We start from the raw sequence: 23,847 nt of genomic DNA, 5'->3' as shown, positions 1-23,847 counted from the left end.
GTTAACAACCCCCAGCTGCACTGGCTCCCACACCCATTTAAAACCCTTCTGCCTGGCTTCATATCCCAGACATTTTGCAAAGGAAACAGAACTCTAAAATCAGAACCGTCTTGGGCTGGGCAGTTGCCAAGTCAGCTGCCGCTCCTTAGCCTTAGGTCAAACGGCTTACCCTAGGACATTTTGCACAATGTTTAAGTTACTCCTTACTGAATAAAGATAAACTCATTTTTTAAAATGGGGAGGAAGAGGAACTGTAAATGGAATAATCTCTGTAAATGGAATAATCTCATCTTATCTCTGTAGATTTCCCCCGGGGTAGTGAGGTTCTTTATAACCCAGTCCGGAGTTCATTCAAGGATGCTTTCCTGTCCTGACACGGAATCCTTAAGATTCATAAAATGCATGTCCCATGATTACCATGAAGTAGCCTTGAGTTGGCTTGCTTCCTTGAATACCTTTCACCACTGAACTGTCTTGGGAACTATGGGGCTGGAGTTCTATAGAACTCCCTCTACGCCAAGCCAAGAAAATAATTCCTCTCTCTTTTCAAGACTCACTCCATTTGTTCAAGACTAAAGAAAGATGTTGACTGAAAAAGGAAGAGAAGGATGTGGGTCAAAGAGTAAAACAAGCCCTGAAGGATATTCTTCAATTCTCTTCCTGTTTTATCATTTTATTGTGTTAGAAACTACCAGAAATAAGGGGCCAATGGCTGGAACTTGGAAGTTCTCTGTTGAAAAGGAAAGCATTTGGCGAAACAAGTTATACTGAAACATGATTTCATTCATTCAACAAATATTTTTTTCAGGCTTTATTTCATGCTAAAGGTGATCTCTATTACCCTGTGAGTGGATAAAAACTGACTATAAAAATCTTTCAAAATGTTTTTCTGAGAGTTTAAGGAGAACCAAAGTAGTAAGAATTATATATTCACTAAAATTTTAAGTCTTTGTATTCTTTATTTCAGATGGAAATTTTTGGGTCAAAAGGAAAGACACTATATGTTTAGATTATAGCTAGAAGCACACTACGCATGATGGAAGAGAATATGACAGATGAAAATAAGTCTATTTGCAATTTTTTAAAGTAAATTAGCAATATTTAACAGTAGAAAAGTTTTGTGGTAAAGCAAATGATAGCTATTGATGGTCAACATATCTGTCCTTTAAAAATGAAAGCCAGTTCTGAAAAAATACAAACTGTGGAGCACTACCTCCATAGGTTAACGCAACTCAGTTGCTGAAAGTTTTTAATATCATGTCTGCTTTATTCACTTTGCATATAGGAATAAATTATTTAATTTTCTCCTTTCTATCTGATCCTTAAATAAGACCCAAAATGCCAGCCTATCTCTTAAGACTACAGTGAAGATGAAATAATCCCAAAACATTGTGGAGGTGCAAAAGAAATAAGTTTCCAACCATGATACTGGACTTGCTTACAGAACAAAGTTTTAGTTACATTTTTAAGACAAGGTATTAACATCAGATAACCAGCCATAAGTACTTCTTTCCCCACTACAGGTCTAATAACTAATTTGTCTTCTTTTTTGAGGGTTGTTTTTATGATCACATGAGCCCGGCAAACTGCCTGGTCACAAGTGCTCGTGGTGGCTTGTGCCATGAAATGGAAATAAGTGACTCTGCCGGGCCCCGAGAATGAAGGTCCTTTGAAGTACGTGTGTTTATATGTGCTCACCAAAATTTTAATGCCAGTAAAACCAAAAGGCAGTTGGAATTTTAATTTACAGTAAAATGACCTTTTATCTTTTTAATGTTCCAGGAAGCATCAATCTAACATTTTTTAAGTCATGGCAAGTTTTCGTAACAGTGACAAGAAGAGTACACAATAAAGAACATGGCCTGTTTTGGAAAGAAGTGGGAGAGAATGCCACATTTCAGTTCTAATTGGGAGCTGAAGCACAGTTGATTTCAGAGAGCAAAGTCTAAAGTGATAAAGCAACTCATTACCCTTTCAAGTAATCACGTAAGAAACTTCAGAAATTCTCAGAGGAGAAAACACCTGCTGCACCATTTTATATAAAGTTCAGACAGGCCCATTTGGGGGCTTCAAAGATAAGGGTAAATGGGCAGTTTCCTAGGCTGGGCGGTGGGTCCACAGGTGTTCATTTTATTATAATCTTTATAACTTACAAAGTTATTACATTCTTCTTTTAAAAATACATAAAACATTTCTCAATAAAGATGAAAAACAAGGGGGAAAAGTAGCTGGTCAAGCAGAAATAATATGTACAAAATTTAATGATCAGCACCATGAACATACTCCGGGACAGAAGAGAACTAGAAGTTATTACTCCCTGGGTAAGGCGAAGGCGACTTGATGGGAAAGGAACAATTATCACATGTGCTCATTAGACGACCAGCCTTACACTGAGCTGTGGGCCTTCCATCTGTTTAGGAAGAGGAACTCCAACAGATAGGCTTGGTGGAAAGACTGCTGGCTGAACAGGCAGCCTTTTCACCCCTACTAGCCCCTGTGCCTACTATCCTGAATTGCTTAAGGTTTTCCTCAAATATAAGGGGTTTGCTTCACACTGTTCCTCACACTACTGCTTCCTATTAACTAAAGTAAGACCCCTGAACGCCACAGGATCTGCCAGGTTCCCATCAGCATGGAGGGGATAGGCTACAAGGGAAAAAATGCACCCAAACAGTGTGATTGGTTGTTCATGTTATATATTTGCATATATTCTAATTACTTGTATTGACTCAAGCTTAAAATGGAAAAGAACTAGTATTTTCCACTGGAAGGCTTGATGTGCCTTTGCTTACACAATTATTAACCATATTATACTATACACAGCAGCCTCAATAAAGTACTTCTGTAGAGGCCTGGAAAACACATGGAATTGTACATTAGCAGGTAAAAATATATTGGATTTTTTCCTCTAAAAGCAGAGAGAAAATTAATTATTCTCAGCTGTTTCATTCCAGGGACAAGCATTTGCTTTGTGTTAAAGCAGTGATTTGTAGGCTGGGCTTTGCCAGCATCTCCTGATCTAGGCGGTGGGAGGTGGCAGGATGGGTGTTGCAAACATATTCACGTCCAAATTGTCCTTTTACAAGGCTGTTTGCAAAGGCTGTCTTCTGGGATCCGTTTAAACTGTCTCCAGATATCCTTGTTCCTGGACACTCGTCATTATCCAACATTTCTGACCCATCTTGTTTGTTTTTTAAGAGCACGGGAGGATATTTTATGTGACATTTCATTTTTCTGGAAGAGTGGTCAATTTCTTTAAAAATTTCTGCTATAGAATCAGTAAAGAAATTCCATGTGGCACTTAATTTATTCCTCCAATAGTTACTTGGAGCCGACAATGTAGGGTGGGTACAAAGCTGGATTTGACACAGTCCTTGTGACATTGTACAGGAGACAGGGATCAAGACCATCCCCATGGAAAAGAAATGTAAAAAAGCAAAATGGCTGTCTGAGGAGGCCTTACAAATAGCTGTGAAAAGAAGAGAAGCAAAAAGTAAAGGAGAAAAGGAAAGATATAAGCATCTGAATGCAGAGTTTCAAAGAATAGCAAGGAGAGATAAGAAAGCCTTCCTCAGTGATCAATGCAAAGAAATAGAGGAAAACAATAGAATGGGAAAGATTAGAGATCTCTTCAAGAAAATTAGAGATACCAAGGGAACATTTTATGCAAAGATGGGCTCAATAAAGGACAGAAATGGTATGGACCTAACAGAAGCAGAAGATATTAAGAAGAGGCGGCAAGAATACACAGAAGAACTGTACAAAAAAGATTTTCATGACCAAGATAATCACAATGGTGTGATCACTCACCTAGAGCCAGACCTCCTAGAATGTGAAGTCAAGTGGGCCTAAGAAACCATCACTACGAACAAAGCTAGTGGAAGTGATGGAATTCCAGTTGAGCTATTTCAAATCCTGGAAGATAATGCTGTGAAAGTGCTGCACTCAATATGCCAGCAAATTTGGAAAACTCAGCAGTGACCACAGGACTGGAAAAGGTCAGTTTTCATTCCAATCCCAAAGAAAGGAAATGCCAAAGAATGCTCAAACTACCGCACAACTGCACTCATCTCACACTCTAGGAAAGTAATGCTCAAAATTCTCCAAGCCAGACTTCAGCAATACGTGAACCGTGAACTTCCTGATGTTCAGGTTGGTTTTAGAAAAGGCAGAGGAACCAGAGATCAAATTGCCAACATCCGCTGGATCATCAAAAAAGCAAGAGAGTTCCAGAAAAACATCTATTTCTGCTCTATTGACTATGCCAAATCCTTTGACTGTGTGGATCACAATAAACTGTGGAAAATTCTGAGAGAGATGGGAATACCAGACCACCTGACCTGCCTCTTGAGAAACCTATATGCAGGTCAGGAAGCAATAGTTAGAACTGGACATGAAACAACAGACTGGTTCCAAATAGGAAAAGGAGTACGTCAAGGCTGTATATTGTCACCCTGCTTATTTAACTTAAATGCAGAGTACATCATGAGAAACGCTGGACTGGAAGAAACACAAGCTGGAATCAAGATTGCCGGGAGAAATATCAATCACCTCAGATATGCAGATGACATCACCTTTATGGCAGAAAGTGAAGAGGAACTAAAAAGCCTCTTGATGAAAGTGAAAGAGGAGAGTGAAAAAGTTGGCTTAAAGCTCAACATTCAGAAAAAAGATCATGGCATCCAGTCCTATCACTTCATGGCAAATAGATGGGGAAACAGTGGAAACAGTGTCAGACTTTATTTTGGGGGGCTCCAAAATCACTGCAGATGGTGATTGTAGACATGAAATTAAAAGACGCTTACTCCTTGGAAGAAAAGTTATGACCAACCTAGATAGCGTATTAAAAAGCAGAGACATTACTTTGTCAACCAAGGTCCGTCTAGTCAAGGCTATGGTTTTTCCATTAGTCATGTATGGATGTGAGAGTTGGACTGTGAAGAAAGCTGAGCGCCAAAGAATTGATGCTTTTGAACTGTGGTGTTGGAGAAGACTCTTGAGAGTCCCTTGGACTGCAAAGAGATCTAACCAGTCCATACTAAAGGAGATCAGTCCTGGGTGCTCTTTGGAAGGACTGATGCTAAAGCTGACTCCAATATTTTGGCCACCTCATGCGAAGAGTTGACTCATTGGAAAAGACTCTGATGCTGGGAAGGATTGGGGGCAGGTGGAGAAGGGGATGACAGAGGATGGGAGTCTGGATGGCATCACTGACTTGATGGACATGAGTTTGGGTGAACCCCGGTAGTTGGTGATGGACAGGGAGGCCTGGTGTGCTGCAGTTCACAGGGTCGCAAAGAGTTGGACACGACTGAGCAACTGGACTGAACTGAACTGAGCTGAACTTGCCCTCAAACGACTCACAGTCTGGTGGTGTGATGCTCATATTAGGGGAAACACAGACCTAAACTTCTTATCCTGGGCAGGCAAGACAGTCACCACAAGCAGGAGTCATCTTACTGGTAAGGAACATGAAACTAACAAGCGACCACCAACCAGAGGAATTCAGGAAAGGTAAGGAGAGAGTCCATTTGTCCAGTCCATTTGTCCTGCCAATCTCCCAGAGCCCTCCTCGCTGGAATCCATCTTGGCTGAGCGATGCACGTGCCACCACGAAGGACCCTGAGTCAGAGAGACTGGCCAAAGACAACCTGGAAACTAACTCAATTGTCATAAAACCCGAGACTGCAAGCCACATGGCAAAAGCAGTTCTCCTGGGTTCCCCTACCCTGCTGCTCTCCACCCGGGCGCTCTTTCCCAGTAAAGTCTCTTCTTTGTCAGTGCATGTCTCCTCAGATGATTCATTTCAGGAGTTAGACAAGAGCCCACTCGGGCCCTTGAAGGCGTCTCAGATGCAGTGGAACCTTCTTTAAGCTATTTCCAAGCCCTGTACCCTCCACATGAACCACTGGGGCTCAAAGACCTGTGCTCAATTCCACTCAAATAACTGAATTTGGAAAAAAAAAGATTAAGAAATGCTGGCCTAGCAGGAACGGCAGGCATTCCATCATGTGTCTAGAATGTCACGGTGACTGCCACAAAGGTTGGAGATTACACACTGCAAAAAGCACACAGAGAAAGGACAAATCACCTGGGGAGAGGGCTTCCAAAGGATTCCAGGAGGTTCCTCTCTGGGCTGGGTCTTAAAGAAGGCGTTTCCTAACACAGGTAAGAACAGCATGTGAAAATTAATGGCAGAAAGATACGACCCTTGGAAGTAGACAAAGCAATCTGGAGTTGCCAGAACTGAGGTCAGTGGAGACGAGCAGAGGAGGAGGAGTGCGAGTAGGAGGGGACACTGAAAGCTGCTCCAGCACCAAATCAGGCTGGGCTTTCCCTGTCAAGTTACCTTCCATTTCCCATCTATCTTCTCAGGAAAGAGGACGGAGTGCGTGTGAGTGTGTGTGTCCTCAATGAAGAATTAAAAGTAGGAGCATGGGAGTAGGAGACACAAGTTTTGCTTTATTTTAGGATACATAAAAAGTTATTATATAACACAAAAAGTTATTTGAACATTAAACTTAAAACAAGCAGTACACCAGTTACATATACTTCTGTGGTTATTTTTTGACCACCATCTCTCTAATGCTGGAGTTGGTGTGGCTCTCTAAGACACAATTCAGTCAAGTTCTCATTTTTTACCCTTTCTGCTTCAGCACAGTCAGCTTCTGTGTTTCTGAGCCATGGTGAGGTTCCCTGTGTCATAGAGAGATGGAGGTCTAGAGGCAGGATGGAGGTGGGAGATGGATAGGGGTGGGGAGCCTAGAGGTTGCAGAGGCTTAAGAAACAGTCTGGGAAAGAGGGATTTGGGCATGCAAAGTAAGGGGGCACTGATCACCTTTATCCGAGCAGAGAAGTGGAACCCGCTGATGCACCTGGCAGCCCTGTGGCCTGAGCTGCCTAAAGATGCGACAGAACACTTGATTCATCCCTGCAGTTTTTTAGACAAACCAGAGGACCATTTGGCAGGGAGAGCATTTCAGAGGTTGATTTGTTATCTATCACTGCATAAATAGGGGCTTCCTGGTGGCTCAGAGGTTAAAGCGTCTGCCTCCAATGCAGGAGACCCGGGTTCGATCCCTGGGTCGGGAAGGTCCCCTAGAGAAGGAAATAGTAACCCACTCCAGTATTCTTGCCTGGAGAATCCCATGGACAGGGAAGCCTGGTAAGCTACAGTCCATGGGGTTGCAAAGAGTCGGACACAACGGACCGACTTCACTATTCACTATTCACTGCTAGTGGTTTAAAATGACAAACATTTTATTATCTAAGTTTCTGCAGACTAGGAGTTCAGGAGTGTCTGTGCTGGGTGGTTCTTTTTCAGCATCTTTCATGAAAAGACCCTGATGCTGGGAAAGATTGAGGGCAAGAGGAGAATAGGGGACAACAGAAGATGAGATGGCTGGATATCATCACTGACTCAATGGACATGAGTTTGAGCAAACTCCAGGAGATGGTGAAGGACAGGGAAGCCTGGCTTGCTGTGATCCATGGGGTCACAAAGTGTCGGACACGACTGAGCAACTGAACAACAACAACATGGGATTTCAGTCCAGAAACCTGCCAAGATCCTGTCATCTGCAGGCTCCCCTGGGGCCAAGGCTGTTGGCGCGGAGCCCCAGTGCCTTGATGGCGGCTGGAAGGTGGTCACAGTTTTTTGCCACAGGGACCTTTCCGTGGGGCTGCTTGAGTGTCCTTGTGACGTGGTAGCTGGTCTTTCCTGGAGTGAGTGAACAGTGCCTTTTCTGACCTCGCCTCGGAAGTCACAGACTGTCATCCTGATATATTCTTATGCCTTGGAGAGAGTCACTGGGGAGGGAATTAAACTCCCTTTCTCTCAAACAGTTTACGGACAAAGCACACATAAGAAAGTCATGTAAGAGGACTTTGAAAGTTGCTCTATAGCTGGGATTCTCCAACTGTATCCCTGAATCAGTAACAAAGGCCAAACCTTGAAATGGCCTGTTCTTGAGCCATCCCACCCTTGAAGCAGCCCCTGGGGCTCTTGTAATTGATGTATTTGTCAAGAGGGGAAGCTGGGTAATGGCTTCCTGGAAACTCCATCAAGTAGCAACAGGGTTTGACTGAAACCACATTTGTGGTGTAAGGGAAATGCTATTGATGATTTTCAGAAAAGAGAGTCAATATGGAAAAAGCTGAAGTTTGAGACTATTTTGATTATACTATAATCAAAAAATTATATATATTAGTATATAAATATACTAAAAAGTATATATATTATACAAAATAATATACTGTATATATATTATACAAAAAAGTATATGTATATTGTATATAATTACACAAAAAAGTGATACATACAGCAGTTAAGTGGATTTTTTCTTTTTTTAATTTGGGTAATTGTTTTGTTTTGTTTGGATGTATAGGAAAGAATACGCTTCTGAGCCTTCCTAGTCACTTGATATTACCAAACATTAAGGAGCCATGAGTTGATGAAGTTATATTTTCATGAGAATTTTATAAAGTGATAAATGAGAAGTCATGGGCCAAACATGAAGCAAATTATGTTGCAGCCTGATCTGGAGCAATTAACGTGGTAAAGCATAGAAGAACCCACTTGAGTTTGATGTTTGAAACATTCTCCTTTTACAGACAGGGGTTTATGGCAGATACTTCCTTTCTGATGGGTCTAATCTACTCCTGGAATCTGCAGTGAATAATATTTACATAATCAGGACACTACCAATGCTGGTTATTAATTGTCACTGTTTGGAATCAAATTCTAATCAGAGTGTAGAAAGCAAGTTGGCTGTAGAACAGAATGCAATGTTACTATGACAACAATGGTGTGGTTGCTAGAGGTTGAGGTGAGGGTTGGGAATCATGGAGGAAGAGGAAAGAAGCTTACATAGTCCAAGGGGTGAGGGATGGTTGGAAGAGATGATAAAAGCTGATGAGTCAGGAAGTAGAGCATTAAAGTTGCAATAAAATTAAATATACAACTTCAGATTAGAGTTCTCACAAAAGTCATGAGGAAAGGTGACGGGGAGTGGTACAAGCTCTGCTGTTAATTTTTCCCCCAAGGGAGTCACAAGTTACTGACTAATGGAGAAAGAGAACAGGAGCACATTCTGCAGAATGAAGGTGAATCCCACAAGAACAACCAGAATCAGCGGCTGGCACTCTGGGAACTGGGTAGCAAAGGTGACCTTCACATCTTCTTTCTATCCTTCTGCACACATTTACTTTCTCACCACATACTGAACACATGTAAGTTTCTTAAAGCAAAATATGTAAAAACCCACATCACTGGTAGAAGCCGATAGGAGCCTACGTTCACCAGGTTTTAAACTTCACAAACAAATGGCAAGACTTCACTTATTCCATAAAGCAACACTTTACATTTTATTCTTCTCCTTGACATGGAGAGTAGGAATCAGTGTACAAATGACTACTTTGGTGATAAAAACTAACATGAGCTAAAATTCTATGACTTATCTTTAAATATACCTTTAACTCCAAATATGAAAGGACAAGTTAAAAAAAAAAAACCTCTTACAATTTCCAGAATTAACTTGAATGAGTGAAAGCCCAGGCTCAGTGAAGAACAGAAACTCCATTTTAGCAGCAGGCTATGAAATAGTTTCAGTAACTGTCCCCTACCCTGCCTCCCAGGACTAAAGACTTTTTCTGAGTTTTTATGGAAGGCTCAGGAACATCCTCTGCATATTTTATTTGATCTTTTTAAAGGTCATTTTTTAATATTTACCTTTATTTATGTGTTTATTTGGCTGCACCAGGCCTTAGCTGTGGCACATCGGATCTCCGATCTTTGTTTCAGCATGGGGATCTTTAGATGCAGCATGTGAACTCTTTAGTTGGGCCATGCCAACTCTTAGTTGCAGCATGTGGGATCTACTTCCCCAACCAGGGCTGGAACCTGGACCCCCCCAACCCCTGCATTGTGAGCTCAGAGTCTTAGCCACTGGACCACCAGGGAAGTCCCTCTGTGCATATTTTGAAGACAAACTCCCTGCTACCTAACTGTGGAGGATATTCAAAGGTTTCAAAAATGATTAGGATACCAAAGAAGCAAGCAACTATTTGCCTCGGTTTAAATTTTTTTTTTTTTTTTTGCTAGGAACAACCTGGGTACTAAGTATAGTGGGTGGAAACAGGAAGAAAATAAATATAGCAAGAAAAATTATGAAGTTGGTGATCAGGTGGAGAAAGAATCATTTTCTATAAAAGTGTAGTGTTTCCCCACCCCCCATCTTTGGCAAATGAGAGGAAAGATTTTTATGGAAGTTCTTCAGGCTTCTAAAGAAAAAATAATTTTTATCCTCATGAGAGATGCTAATTTTTCTATTTTATAGACTCATAAAACTTCAAAATAGGAAGGGACTTGTACTACAGCAATTCACAACAATCATACAATACAGATCAGGTGTCAACCATACTTGATAAAAGGAATTTTATACAAAGAACTGAACTACCACAGCCCTGAGAATGACTTGTAGTGCTTATTAAAAAATATAAAAAAAAACTTACAGAAGAACGGATAACCAATGAGTAGTATCACCATACATAATGGACTACTGTATAGCAATGAGAGTGAACTAGCTACCGTCACAAGTAACACAGATGAAGTTAACAGGCGTTAACATTCACTGAAGACATCAGACACCAAGGAAACATATTCTATGATCCTATTTATACAAAATACAAAACCAAATAGAACCAATCAAGGTGTCAGAAGTTTGAATGGTTATTAACTTTGAAGAGGTAGAGACTGGGGAGGGAGCTTCTGGATTACAGTCAAGTTGTACTTTTTATCTACATGCTGGTCACATGGGTGGGTTCAGTTTGTAATATTTTCCAAGCAGTTGCAGTTATAATGATTTGTGCACTTTTCTGAATGAGCATATAATTCAATTAAAAAGTCAATTAAAGAAAAATAAGATATTAGAGCCCCTGCTAGCTTATGTGGCACATTCATGGGGACTTTTTAAATGCCCCTCGCTCTGGATAAATGACTTAGGAAAAGGCACCTCTATGGGCAGAGGCTCCCCCACAGATCTGTGCCTTATCAAATGGAGGGTGGGCTGGGCTCCATTCCCACTGGTGCACTTTGTTAGAGACAAAACCACACATGTAGGTGGACATCTGCAAATCTGCAAAATATTCATGGGACCCTTCCTCACCACAGCATTATGAGCAGGCAGGGTGGATATCCTTCTAATGTGGAGGAGGAGGTGGCACAGAACAGTGAGACTGATGCGTGAAGGCATCACAGCTAATAAGCCATGAAGCCAGGGTGAACTTCTAGGCCAGTACGTCTTCACATGATTCTGATTCCTTTCAGGGAGGAGAAGAGGAAGAAACTTCTCTCTGTGTTACTGAGTTTACTGCCATGGGTCATCTCAAATGCTCTGTCAAATAAGGCAGGGGATAAATACATGGTCCGATATTCTTAATATTGGGCATTAGTAAAGGTGCTAGGTTCTCAGTCCATTTGGAAAACATGCTATAATCATATACCCTGAAATGAATATTCACCTTGTAGACGTTAACCTAGGCAGAGAGGTCAGTGGAATAGCGATATGTATACCTATCAATAGAACATCCTGGCCCACCCACAGGTTAAAATGATCAACATAAGGATATAAATCTGTCCGTGGCTTGGAAAAAAAGGAAAGAGGAAGACACCCACACGATGTGTAAGTTTAACTTACCCAGAAGTGTCTGCTTATTTTGGGAAGAGTTAGGCTCTGCAGAGCACCGGCAGGACCGGAGGACAATCACCCCTCCGAGCACACCGTCTTCACTGGCCAGGAAAGGCGAGCCTAGGCACAAACGACCGGTGGTCATTTTCAGTTCATTTTACTCTTTTCACTCCCAATTTTCATTTGATTATGGGAACAAATGTGTGGGGTGAGTAAGATTTTGAAAGATGCCTATTTTCTGATACTCGCTGTTGTTCATATCTTGTCCAGGCTGGATCGTGAAGGCAGGCTTGAGCCCTAACAGACAGAGACAGTACCAGATGCTGCCGAGGAGACATGAGCAGGGGTGGAGTGTGCATGACCATATTCAGAATGGAATTGGAAACACTGAACACTGCCAGATTAAAGCCCCAAAACACAAATACAGCAAAAAATGTTCAGCAGCTCCCTTTGATCAGCTCTTCGGGATCACTTACCAGACTCTCCCTGCTGTCAGGGGCATGCTACCAAAAGCTTTCATTTACTACCTTAAATTCAATTTTCAACAAAAAGCCACAAAGTTTATGACAAACGTTTAAAAATGCTCCTGATGGTTTACACAAATAAGGGTGAAACTGTATTTCTATTATGAGAGTCTGGTGGTTAGAAACGGCCGTGCTTTGGAGAGATCTCACACACTGAACCATTGTGAGCATTTCAGCAACACTGCGTTTTAAAGCCCCTCCTTTTTCCTCCCCAAGGACATCTTCTTCGAACATCTGGTACAGCAAGTGAGCACGTGGAGAACAAATGCAAAATTAACCCAAGTGCTATCAAAGAAAGTCATAAAAATAAAATCCAGCCAAATTGGATTTGGGGGGAGCTTCTGGTTAAACTTAGTAGATTAAATACATGCATTTATCTCTACTCCTTTCTCAAATCCCAGTAAACTGGGGGAAAGGGAAGGGGAAAAAAAAAAAAAAGAGCCATGGCCCAATAAGGACAGAGAAAGAGATGAGGGAAAAACAGAAACAGACCTTTAGAAAAGAAAAAGAAGACAGACAAGTAGTTGCTCACCTAGCGGACCTGGGAAAGCTTCCATGAGGCGGAGGCGGGGAGGAGGCAGGAAAAAAGGCTGTTTGGAGTTGGGGGACACCTATCAGAAGCCGCCCTAGTTTTGTCATAAAATCAAAAAAGGACCAGAAATTGGAGGGTTCAAGTTCTGGAGGCAGGAATGCAGGGTGCACCTGAAATAAAGGTGGTTGGTTCAGAGTGTCCAAAAGGATCTTCTAGACCAGGGTGGGTAAACTATGACCTGTCTAGTTTACAGTCTATTTTTGTACTGTCTATAAGCAAAGAATGTTTATTTTATATTTTAAATGGCTTTTTGATTTGTTTGCTTTGCTTTTTTAAGAGAGAGAGGAGAAGGAAGAGGAAGAGAAGAATCTGTGGTAGAGACCAAAGTGTTGCCCACAAAGTCTAAAATCTACTCTCTGGCCCTTTACAGAAAGTTTGCTGACACTTGATCTCAAGTCCCAGATTCCTATCTAGAGAGGAAGTTACTCCTCCCCAGCCCTAGAGGAAGCAGGATATTTACTCTTCAGAAAGGCTGAACCAGAGGGACTGGAGGCTCGGGTCACTGGGCTCAGCCCAGGGCAGGAGGGAGGCTCCACACTGAAGTTAGAGGCTGAAGGGGAGCCTTTATGTGAAACAACCAGCTCCCTTCACCCATAGGCTCCACGGACACGAGAAGGCTGATTCCCTCCAAGCAAGAGACTGGATCACTCCTTTTCAGTCTCAAGAGTATTTCCTGTCTCAATTCAAACCAATTCAAAACTAAGAACCTACTTGAGAGAACCTAAAAACATCACTCATCCTTACTTTATGGGGATGGCTTCAAGATGACAAGTGTGACTCCCATACAAAGGGTTTTCAGCTCAGATTCTTGGTACTTAAAAGAGCATAGCTCAGCTCAGTTCAGTTCAGTCACTCAGTCATGTCTGACTCTTTGAAACCTCATAGACCACCACAAACCAGGCCTTCCTGTCCATCACCAACTCCCAGAGCTTGCTCAAACTCATGTCCATTGAGTCGGTGATGCCATCCAACCATCTCATCCTCTGTCATCCCCTTCTCCTACTGCCTTCAATCTTTTCCAGCATCAGGGTCTTTTCCAGTGAGTCAGCTCTTCCAATCAGGTGGCCAAAGTATTGGAGTTTCAGCTTCAGCATCAGTGTCCTTCCAATGAACACCCAGGACTGATCTCCTTAAGGATGGACTGGTTGGATCTCCTTGCAGTCCAAGGGACTCTCAAGAGTCTTCTCCAACACTACAGTTCAAAAGCATCAATTCTTTAGCACTCAGCTTTCTTTATAGTCCAACTCTCACATCCATACATGACTACTGGGAAAACCATAGCCTTGACTAGATGGACCTTTGTTGACAAAGTAATGTCTCTGTTTTTGAGTACGCTGTCTAGGTTGGTCATAGCTTTTCTTCCAAGGAATAAGCGTCTTTGTATTTCATGGCTGCATTCATCATCTCCAGTGATTTTGGAGCCCCCCAAAATAAAGTCTACCATTGTTTCCACTGTTTCCCCATCTATTTGCCATGAAGTGATGGGACTGGATGCCATGATCTTAATTTTCTGAATGTTGAGCTTTAAGCCAGCTTTTTCACTCTCTTCTTTCACTTTCATCAAGAAGCTCTTTAGTTCTTCTTCACTTTCTGCCATAAGGGTGGTGTCATCTGCATATCTGAGGTTATTGACATTTCTGGCAATCTTGATTCCAGCTTGTGCTTCATCCAGCCGGGCATTTCTCATGATGTATTCTGAATTTACGTTAAATAAGCAGGGTGACAATTTACAGCTTTGACGTACTCCTTTTCTTATTGGGAACCAGTCTGTTTTTCCATGTCCAGTTCTAACTGTTGCTTCCCGACCTGCATAGAGATTTCTCAAGAGGCAGGTTAGGTGGTCTGGTATTCCCATCTCTTTCAGAATTTTCCAGTTTGTTGTGTTCCACACAGTCAAAGGCTTTGGCATAGTCAATAAAGCAGAAATAGATATTTTTCTGGAACTCTCTTGCTTTTTCGATAATCCAGTGGATGTCGGCAATTTGATCTCTGGTTCCTCTGCCTTTTCTAAAACCAGCCTGAACATCTGGAATTCCATGGTTCATATACTGTTGAAGCCTGGCTTGGAGAATTGTGAGCATTACTTTACTAGTGTGTGAGATGAGTGCAATTGTGCAGTAGTTTGAGCATTCTTTGACATTGCCTTTCTTTGGGATTGAGTGAAAATTGACCTTTTCCAGTCCTGTGACCACTGCTGAGTTTTCCAAAATTGCTGGCATGTTGAGTGCAGCACTTTCACAGCATCATCTTTTAGGATTTGAAAGAGCTCAAATGGAATTCCATCACCTCTACTAGCTTTGTTCATAGTGATGGTTTCTAAGGCCCACTTGACTTCACATTCTAGGATGTCTGGCTCTAGGTGAGTGATCATATCATCATGATTATCTGGGTCATGAAGATGTTTTTTGTATAGTTCTTCTGTGTATTCTTGCCACCTCTTCTTAATATCTTCCACTCCTGTTAGGTCCATACCATTACTGTCCTTTATTGAGCCCATCTTTGCATGAAATATTCCCTTGGTATCTAATTTTCTTGAAGAGATCTCTAGTCTTTCCCATTCTATTGTTTTCCTCTATTTCTTTGCACTGATCTCTGAGGAGGGCTTTCTTATCTCTTCTTGCTGTTCTTGGAACTCTGCATTCAAATGGGTATATCTTTCCTTTTCTCCTCACAGACAACCTAGAATCACTAGCTTTCCATTAGGCCTGTGGGAAACACAGAGAGCAAAAAAGCAAAAAGGTAACAGAGGGAAAACTTAGGCAAATACTTTGAGCAGAAGAAAAAAACAATTAAAGGTGGGGGAAGGGGAAAGATTCCCTGGCATTCCAGTGGTTAGGACTTGGCACTTTAACTGGGAGGGCCCAGGTTCAACTCCTGGTTGAAGAACTAATATCCTGTAAGTTGCAACCCCCAGAAACACATGAAAAGAAAGACAGAGGTAAGACATAAGAGAGAAAAAAACATTTTTAATCAGAACAGACCAGAAGATCCAATAGTTGATTAAAAGGAGTTTCAAAGAGAACAAATTTTTAAAAATGAAAGAGAATAAATTTCAAAAGAAATAAAAAAACAGTTCCAAGAATTGAAAGATGAGTGTTCAGACTGAAAAGGCTCATAAACCTCCCAGCATAATTCATGGGGGGAAAAAAGTGCCATGAAGATGTATCACTATGAAATATCAAAATAATGAGAAAACAAAGGTCTAAAAAATTTCCAAATGGGAAAAAATGATCACTGAGAAGGCAAGGGGATTATAATGGCATTGGATTTCTCAAGAGCAACTCTGGGATCTAGGTGATTAGGAGGTAATATTTTCAAAATGCAGAGAGAAAACTATTTCCAACCTAGAATTCTATCCTTCGCCAAAATGTCCATCAAGCATGAAAGGAGATTGAAGCTGGACAAAGTCTCAAAGAATTCACCTCCCGTGCACTCTTTCTCAGAAAGTTGTAGGACAAATGTACCTTGGCAAAATTAAGGAATAAGGGAAATAATGAGAAAGAAATGAAGATCTGGGAACAGGGGCTTCAAGACAAGAGAAAACAAAAGTATTCCTGGGTGACACACAGCTACAAACAGGGTTGGAGAGCCAATGAACCAAAACAACAAAGAGCCAGAGGAAGCTGGAATGGTATTTCCAAATGGGAAAAAATTTAAATTTATAAGGTACATGCTGAGTTTTAAATTATTGAGAGGAAATGTCTCACATTTTGAGGGAAGACAGAATAAAAGAGTGGTTATATAAAAAAAGTGAGGCAGATATTAACTGCAGACAAAATACAAATTTCTGCAGAAAATGAAACTAGAATCACAGCAAACTATGTAGCTCAGATGTCAATGGCTAGAGTAAAAAATATAAACTTGTCCATATGGATGAACTAAAAAACAAGAATATAATACATTAAGAAGAGAAAAAGCCTATGTGGGTGAGTATAGGTTGGAAGTTGGAAATATAAAGGAACTAAATCCTTGCCTTCCCTGATTTGAAGATGGTAACATCTTAATTTGATATCCAAATAGTATTTAAGATTGCAAAATCAAGAAATAGAAGTATAGACATGTTATGTTGAATTATAGGTGTAAGTTTTAGGAAAAAACAGTTAAGAGAGTTAAAAAATAGGAGCTTCCGGGGAGAGAAACTCAGTGGGGTATGGAGGGTCAGGACAAGGAACTACCTATTTTCAGGATAAGCCTAGGGGCATTGCTTGTCTTTTTAATTCATGTGTGTGTGCCCATGCTTGTGAGAACGCGTGCGCACACACACACACACACATACACACACAGCTTTGCAATGAAAAGCAACACATATTTAAACTGCGGAACCAGAGTACAGTTTTTTCTCCTCAGCCCCTCAGAGAAGGGGGAAAGGAGATAGGGAATTCACAGCCACCAAGAAGCCATCCTAACGCCCTAGATCCGTACTGTCATGTTCTGTAGTTTTATTTCCAGCCCCACCATGAGAAGCCTTTTTATGATCATTTTACAGATGAAGAACCTGAGGTTCAGAGTGGTTCTATGATGTGTTACAGCCATGCCAGAGCTGGGGAGGAAGGCTTCCTCCCATGTTTCTCTGAGCCTGCGATCGTGCCTGCTTTGCAGTAGAGCCTCTCAGGGAACAGGAAACTCGGGATAAGACTACATCCCACCACACCTGCCTGAAGGTTCTTGGCGCCTCTACAGCTGTTCCTTTCTCAGCATATCCAGGAACTTCTCCTAGGGTCCCCATAACTTGTCTGTGTGTTTAGTCACTCAGTCATGTCCAACTGTTTGTGACCCCATGGGCCATAGCCTGCCAGCCTCCTCTGTCCATGGGATTTCCCAGGCAAGAATACTGTAATGGGTTTCCATGTCTTCCTCCAGGGGATCTACCTGACCCAGGGATGGAACCTGTGTCTTCTGCATCTCCTCACTGCAGGCAGATTCTTTACCACTTAGCCACCAGGGAAGGTCCATCGCTTACCCAAGCATAAAACCTTCTACCTCTTCCCTCTCCAAGGACTCAACTCTTCAAACCACATCAAGTCCTGTGAGTTCCTTGTGGTTGCACCTGCTCCTGCCATGTCCTTCCCACCAACAAGACCCTTGTTCACTCTTCTTGTCCTTCCTGCTCCAATCATGCACCCTTTAATTAATCAATGAATGTGTACGATGTGCCAGGACTCACAGGGCACTGGGGATACCACAGTGAACAAACGAGGCTCCTGCCCATATCCAGTTGAGCAGGTTGGGAGACAAGTAATAAACTCATACATCAACAAGGAACCATCCCAGTTGGTAGGAAGTGCTGTGAACAAAATGTATCCTGGCAAATGTTGACAGATGTGACTGGGGCTAACACTTTAAATCAAATGTCAGAGAAGGCATCTTTGATAAGGCACCAACCATGTGAAGATCTGTTGAAAGAACATTCCAGGAGGATGAACCAGCAAATGCAGATACCCTGAGGTGGGGAGGAGCATGGGTGTTCAGGAAATAAAAGGAGGCTGGAGTGGCCAAACTAGATAATGGAGGGGAAGGGAGGGCAGAAAGGCAAGGCCACCTCACATAAGGTTAAAGGGGTCTTGTGAGCCCAGCAAGAAGTATGGATTTTACTCAAAGTGTGGTCAAAGATGACAAAGGGCTTTAACCAGGTCAGTGGTAGTTATCATTTACATTTGTATACGGTTACTCTGCTGTGCAGAATAGATCAGCAGGGCAAGTGTGGAAGCAGGAAACCACTGAAAGAGCTTGGTTATGAGTTTCCAGAGGCTTGGGTGAGCCTGGTGGCAGTGGAGACAGTCAACGGAGGGTGGGTCCGGGGTACATTCTGCAGGCGGAACCAATAGGGTTGTTCATAGAATAGATGTTGGCATGGAAAACAGACATCAAAGTTTACTCTAATAAGAAATATGCACCCCAGCTGTGATTATACCAGTAAACCATTCAGAAATGTTCAATGACTCCCAAGTGCTCTGGAATAATGTCTAAACTCCTTAGCCCAGACCTGCCTTCCTCTCTCTTCCCAACCTTACATCCCTATTTATTTTCATACATCACTCCAGCCAAACTGGACTTCCTATATTCCATTTCCTTAAGATTTTCCCCTGGGCCCATTGTTGTGAACTGTGCTTCCCAGCTCCTTTACCCCCATGAACTGAAATCTATTATTTTTTATTTCTTTCTTTTTAAATTTTGTTTACTTCTTGGCCAGGTCATGTGGCATGTGGGAATTTTAGTTCCCTGACCAGGGATCAAACGTGTACCCTTGCAATGAAGTATGGAGTCCCTACCATGAGACCACCATGGAAGCCCCTGAAGCTTATTCTTTAGCTCCAATGCCGTTTATACAGAAGGTGAGTATACTCTCACCGCTTTAGAGTGAGAGTATCTGACTCACCTTTGAGGCCCTCTTAGTGACTAACAAAGTATATGAACTTATTCACCGCCTTCATCTATCCCTACCTCCCTGCCACACATACACACACGCCTGCCCACAGCACTGCTGTGTGCCATGGGTGCTTGGAAAGAGTATTGGGTCCCCTGTGCACCATGGAAGCTCAAATCAGGGCTCCTCACCCTCAATGTGCATTCATTCAATGATTTAATGAAATAATGACTAAAGTGCTATATTTGAAGATTCTAAAATTTTTATGGAAGTGCTCAGACTTCATATAATCACTGTGATCTTTTAAAAAACAAAGCAAACCAATATTGACTCAGACAGAAGACCCTGTTTTGACTCTCAAGGTAGTAACTGTGTGGTCTTAAGCAAGACATTTTTTTTTTTAATTCATATGCTTCAGTTTCTTCAACTGTAAATCATGGATATTATAAAACACCTTTCTGAGTTGTGGTGAGGGTTGAATTTACATATATGAACTTTGTAACCTCAGAGGTGCTACTTAAACATTTGGTGGTAGAAATCTTAATGGTAAGAACAGACTTCAACATTTTGCTCATCCTCAAAGATTACCATGTTGAACAAGATCTATTTCTATACCTTCCTGATTAACCTTCTACAACAGCTGCAAGTAGTGCTCAACTGACATTCAGTGACTGTATGGTGGTGGTGACAGGGTATCAATTTTCCAAGTTAAAATATTAAACACTGTTGTATAAAAGGTAACAACATTCTTATTCTTCCCAGTAAGAAAAATTCACTTCAAGTGAAAGTTGGGCTCTGTGATATGCTTTCTATAATCAAATAAGGAATTGGGAGGCAAAAATTAACTAAGACAATTCAAAGTTCCATATGCAAGTAGCTACATAAAGTAAAGAAGATTAAAAAAACAAAGAAATAATAAAAATTAAGATTCATTTACACTACTAAAATATCTCAAACACCCAAATCTATAACTACTATGTAATGAAATTATAATTACAGATGCTAAGAAAAATATTCACTCTGATCAAATGTGTATAATCTGTATATTCATTAAGATTGTAAATCCAGACTCTACACAAATGAGACACCTGCTGATTGTATTTGTGCCATATCTTTAAGGATGAAAAATTTGAAGAAACTTCAGGAGAAAATCCCTGTAAATATGAAGACAGAGAAGTTAACAGGAATGTAAATCCATATTCTTTTCACTGCTAGTGCCAGAATCCCAATTAGAATGATTTTAAGTAAAAAGGTGGGTTCACTGGCTCATAAAATCCAAGAGGAAGAACAAACAAACTCCTGGAAGTATAGGGATGTGAGAGGTGTCAGGGACAGCTGGAAACAGCTTTTCCCATGCAGATGCAGTGGCCAGCTACGGGGAACTCCAGAGCAGTGTGTCTTGACACTCCCCTCGCCACCAAAGAGACCCCCTCTCCTTGTCAGGTTTCCCATTCTCAGACACCACCAACCAGACCTCGGAAGACAGGAAATCCAACAGGCCTGGGTTGGTTAAGCGGTAAGCCTAGGGGAGTGGAGTCATGGATGGACAGACAAATCCACAGGCATGCACAAAACACACATGGATAGAAGACCAGGCTACACAACCAGGAGCCCAGTGCTGTCTACCTGAACTTGGACAAGCCACTTTCTCTCTCTGAACCCTGCTTTCTTCCCTCAAAGAAACACAGAGAGACTAGAGTAGTAAGTCTAATGTCTTTATCAGTTCTAACAGGCCAGAGTATTTTCAGTTTTAAAGATTCGCGTCTCCCCACCAGCAGCAACCAGACATTATCTGAGATCAGTAAGCCAAAGCATTAGACCTCCTTTTGCAAAACTTGATACAACACTTCCTCTCCAACAGGTGAGAACTGATCAAGAGTCTATTCTGTAGCCAGAAGGCAGCTCCTAGTGTTCTACTCTCCTGTTGCATTTAACAAAGAAACCCCATCTTTTCAATACAATTCTGTGCATTGCTTTCTTCTTTTTAAAGTCTAGATGACAAACCACTTGAATGGCATTTTCTTTTCCAGGAATTAACATATATCGAGAAAAAGAGATATATTGATAAGGGTGCAGGGTGGTGGGGGTGAGCAAGAAGGTGAGAGAGAGGGAAGAATGATGATGATGATTTGTTTGGCAGTCCAGTGAACAAGAAAATGGACTTGGAAAGAAGCAATGCTCCCTACTGAAAACACACACCTCTAACTTAAAAGAACAAGAGAAATTATAAATACTCTCTAGACACAAAAACAGGCTAATAGTTCATACTTCCTGAAAGACCAAGGACTTCTCCTCTAAAGATGCATTTAAGTTAGTCAACATAACTTTCACAGATGTGAAGTATAGCTGAATGACACGAAGACCACGTAACATAATGAGAGGATCTGGTCACTAAGTTCAGAGATGACAGCTCCGTTAATGAAGAGCCACTCTATTCTTCTACCTTTGAGATGTCTTCAAGATTGCCGCCATCACCCTGAGACAGATAGTAACTGCCTTCTCACCTTCCCTGCTCCCACAAAAATCCCAAAGGGAAGGATCATTACTATGTTAGGCAGGCGAGAAACTGAAGGAAAGAAAGGCAGAAGCTGAGGCACAGGAAGAAAAGCGACCCACAGAAGCACTGAGTGGGGGGGAGGCGAGCAAGGCACCACATGACTGGTCCAGACCCTCTCGTGTGCACCCTGGGGACACACCTGCTCCTCAGAACCCCACCTCCACCACAGCTCCACAGCGGCATCCTGATGTGTGGCTTTGTGGTGATAAGCATAGTTTTAAAGACTGCAACTGAACTCCTTAGAAAGGAGAGTCACAATGAGTCAGGTTGAGTTGAGTTGAGCTAAGTTGGGAGAGCTGATCTGAGTGGGGCGAATGACTCTTTTCAAATCCTTTATCTAACAAAATTTGAAATACAGGAGAAGTCAATTTATATTACAACAGAAAACTCTAAATTATAATCAGAACAAAAATGTATCAGAGAGACATTCAATCTTTGGATGAATTTACTGATTCTGCCACAAAGATTAAGAGCAAGAAACCAAATTAAGGTTTCCACTAAAGCCTCTTTCTTGCCTTAACCAAACATTGAATGTATGTACCTGATACTATTCTAGAAATGACAGGAGACTTTTTTAAAAAATTGACAGAGGGCTTCTGACTATACCAGCCCAACATGCTACCTGCATGTGAGGGGATCCAGGATTCCACAAACTCACCCTAAAGCAATGACAACAGGATGAGAACGTGAATCCCTAAGAGAGAACACTTCATGCAAGGATGGGCACAAAAAAGGACAGAAATTGTATGGACCTAACAGAAAAAGAAGATATTAAGAAGAGGTGGCAAGAATACACAGAAGAACTATACAAAAAAGATCTTAATGACCTGGATAACCACAATGGTGTGATCACTCACCTAGAGCCAGATATCCTGGAGTGGGAAGTCAAGTGGGCCTTAGAAAGCATCACTATGAACAAAGCTAGTGGAGGTGATGGAGTTCCAGCTGAGCTATTTCAAATCTTCAAAGATGATGCTGTGAAAGTGCAGCACTCAATATGCCAGCAAATTTGGAAAACTCAGCAGTGGCCACAGGACTGGAAAAGGTCAGCTGTTGTCACTCTAATCCCAAAGAAGGGCAATGCCAAAGAATGTTCAAACTACCACACAATTGTACCCATTTCACATGCTAGCAAGTTCATGCTAAAAATCCTCCCAGCTAGCCATCAGCAATACATGAACCAAGAACTTCCAGATGTTCAAACTGGATTTAGAAAAGGCAGAGGAATGAGAGATCAAATTGCCAACACCCACTGGATCATCAAAAAAGCAAGAGAGTTCCAGAAAAGCATCTACTTCTGCTTCATTGACTATGCTAAAATGTTTGATCATGTGGATCACAACAAACTGTGGAAAATTCTTAAAAGAGATGGGAATACTAGACCACCTTGCCTACCTCCTGAGAAAGCTGTGTGCAAGTCAACAAGCAACAGTAAGAATTGAACATGGAACAACAGACTGGTTCAAAATGGGAAAGGAGTGTGTCAAGGCTGTATACTGTCACCCTGTTTATTTAACTTATACTCAGAGTACATTGTGCCAAATGCTGGACTGGATGAATCACAAGCTGGAATCAAGACTGCCAGGAAAAATATGAATAACCTCAGATACACAGATGATACCACCTTTATGGCATAAAGTGAAGAGGAACTAAAGAGCTTCTTGATGAAAGTGAAGAGGAGAGTGAAAAAGCTGGCTTAAAATTCAGCACTTAAAATACTAAGATCATGGCATCTGATCCAAGCACTTCATGGCATATAGATGGGGAAACAAAGGAAACACTTAAAGATTTCATTTTCTTAGGTCCCAAAATCACTGTAGACAGTGACTACAGATGTGAAATTAAAGATGCTTGCTCACTGGAAGAAAAGCTCTGACAAACCTAGGCAGTGTATTAAAAACCAAACACATCACTTTGCTGACAAAGGTCTGTATAGTCAAAGCTATGGTTTTTCCAGTAGTCACGTATGGATGTGAGAGTTGGATCATAAAGAAGGCTGAGCACCGAAGAACTGATGCTTTTGAACTGTGGAAGACTTTGAGAGTCCCCTGGACTGCAAGGAGATCAAACCAGTCAAAACAAAAGGAAATCAACCCTGAATATTCATTGGAAGGACTGATGCT

General features: G+C 41.6%; 1 protein-coding gene and 1 non-coding gene across 4 annotated transcripts in view; one reads left to right on the top strand and one right to left on the bottom strand.

Annotated features, from left to right (window-relative positions):
- TASP1 (taspase 1) overlaps positions 1 to 23,847 on the bottom strand; it is a 267,226-nt gene that overhangs the window by 35,095 nt on the left and 208,284 nt on the right. For all 3 annotated transcript variants that reach the window (XR_005722453.1, XM_040248289.1, XM_040248290.1), the window contains one exon: positions 11,697 to 11,807. Coding sequence is in view for 2 of the 3 variants with exons in the window: in XM_040248289.1 (XP_040104223.1) it covers positions 11,697 to 11,807 (111 nt within the window). In the remaining variant the exon portion in view is untranslated. The remainder of the gene's footprint in view (positions 1 to 11,696; positions 11,808 to 23,847) is intronic.
- On the top strand, positions 7,021 to 7,093 carry TRNAW-CCA. Its single transcript has one exon. It is a non-coding gene; the product is annotated as a tRNA-Trp (tRNA).

The sequence above is a fragment of the Oryx dammah genome, unplaced genomic scaffold (assembly GCF_014754425.2).
Source record: "Oryx dammah isolate SB20612 unplaced genomic scaffold, SCBI_Odam_1.1 HiC_scaffold_10, whole genome shotgun sequence".
NCBI classification, from domain to species: domain Eukaryota; kingdom Metazoa; phylum Chordata; class Mammalia; order Artiodactyla; family Bovidae; genus Oryx; species Oryx dammah.
The sequence above is the reverse complement of the archived record's forward strand: the minus strand, read 5'-3'. Positions and strand labels throughout refer to the sequence as shown.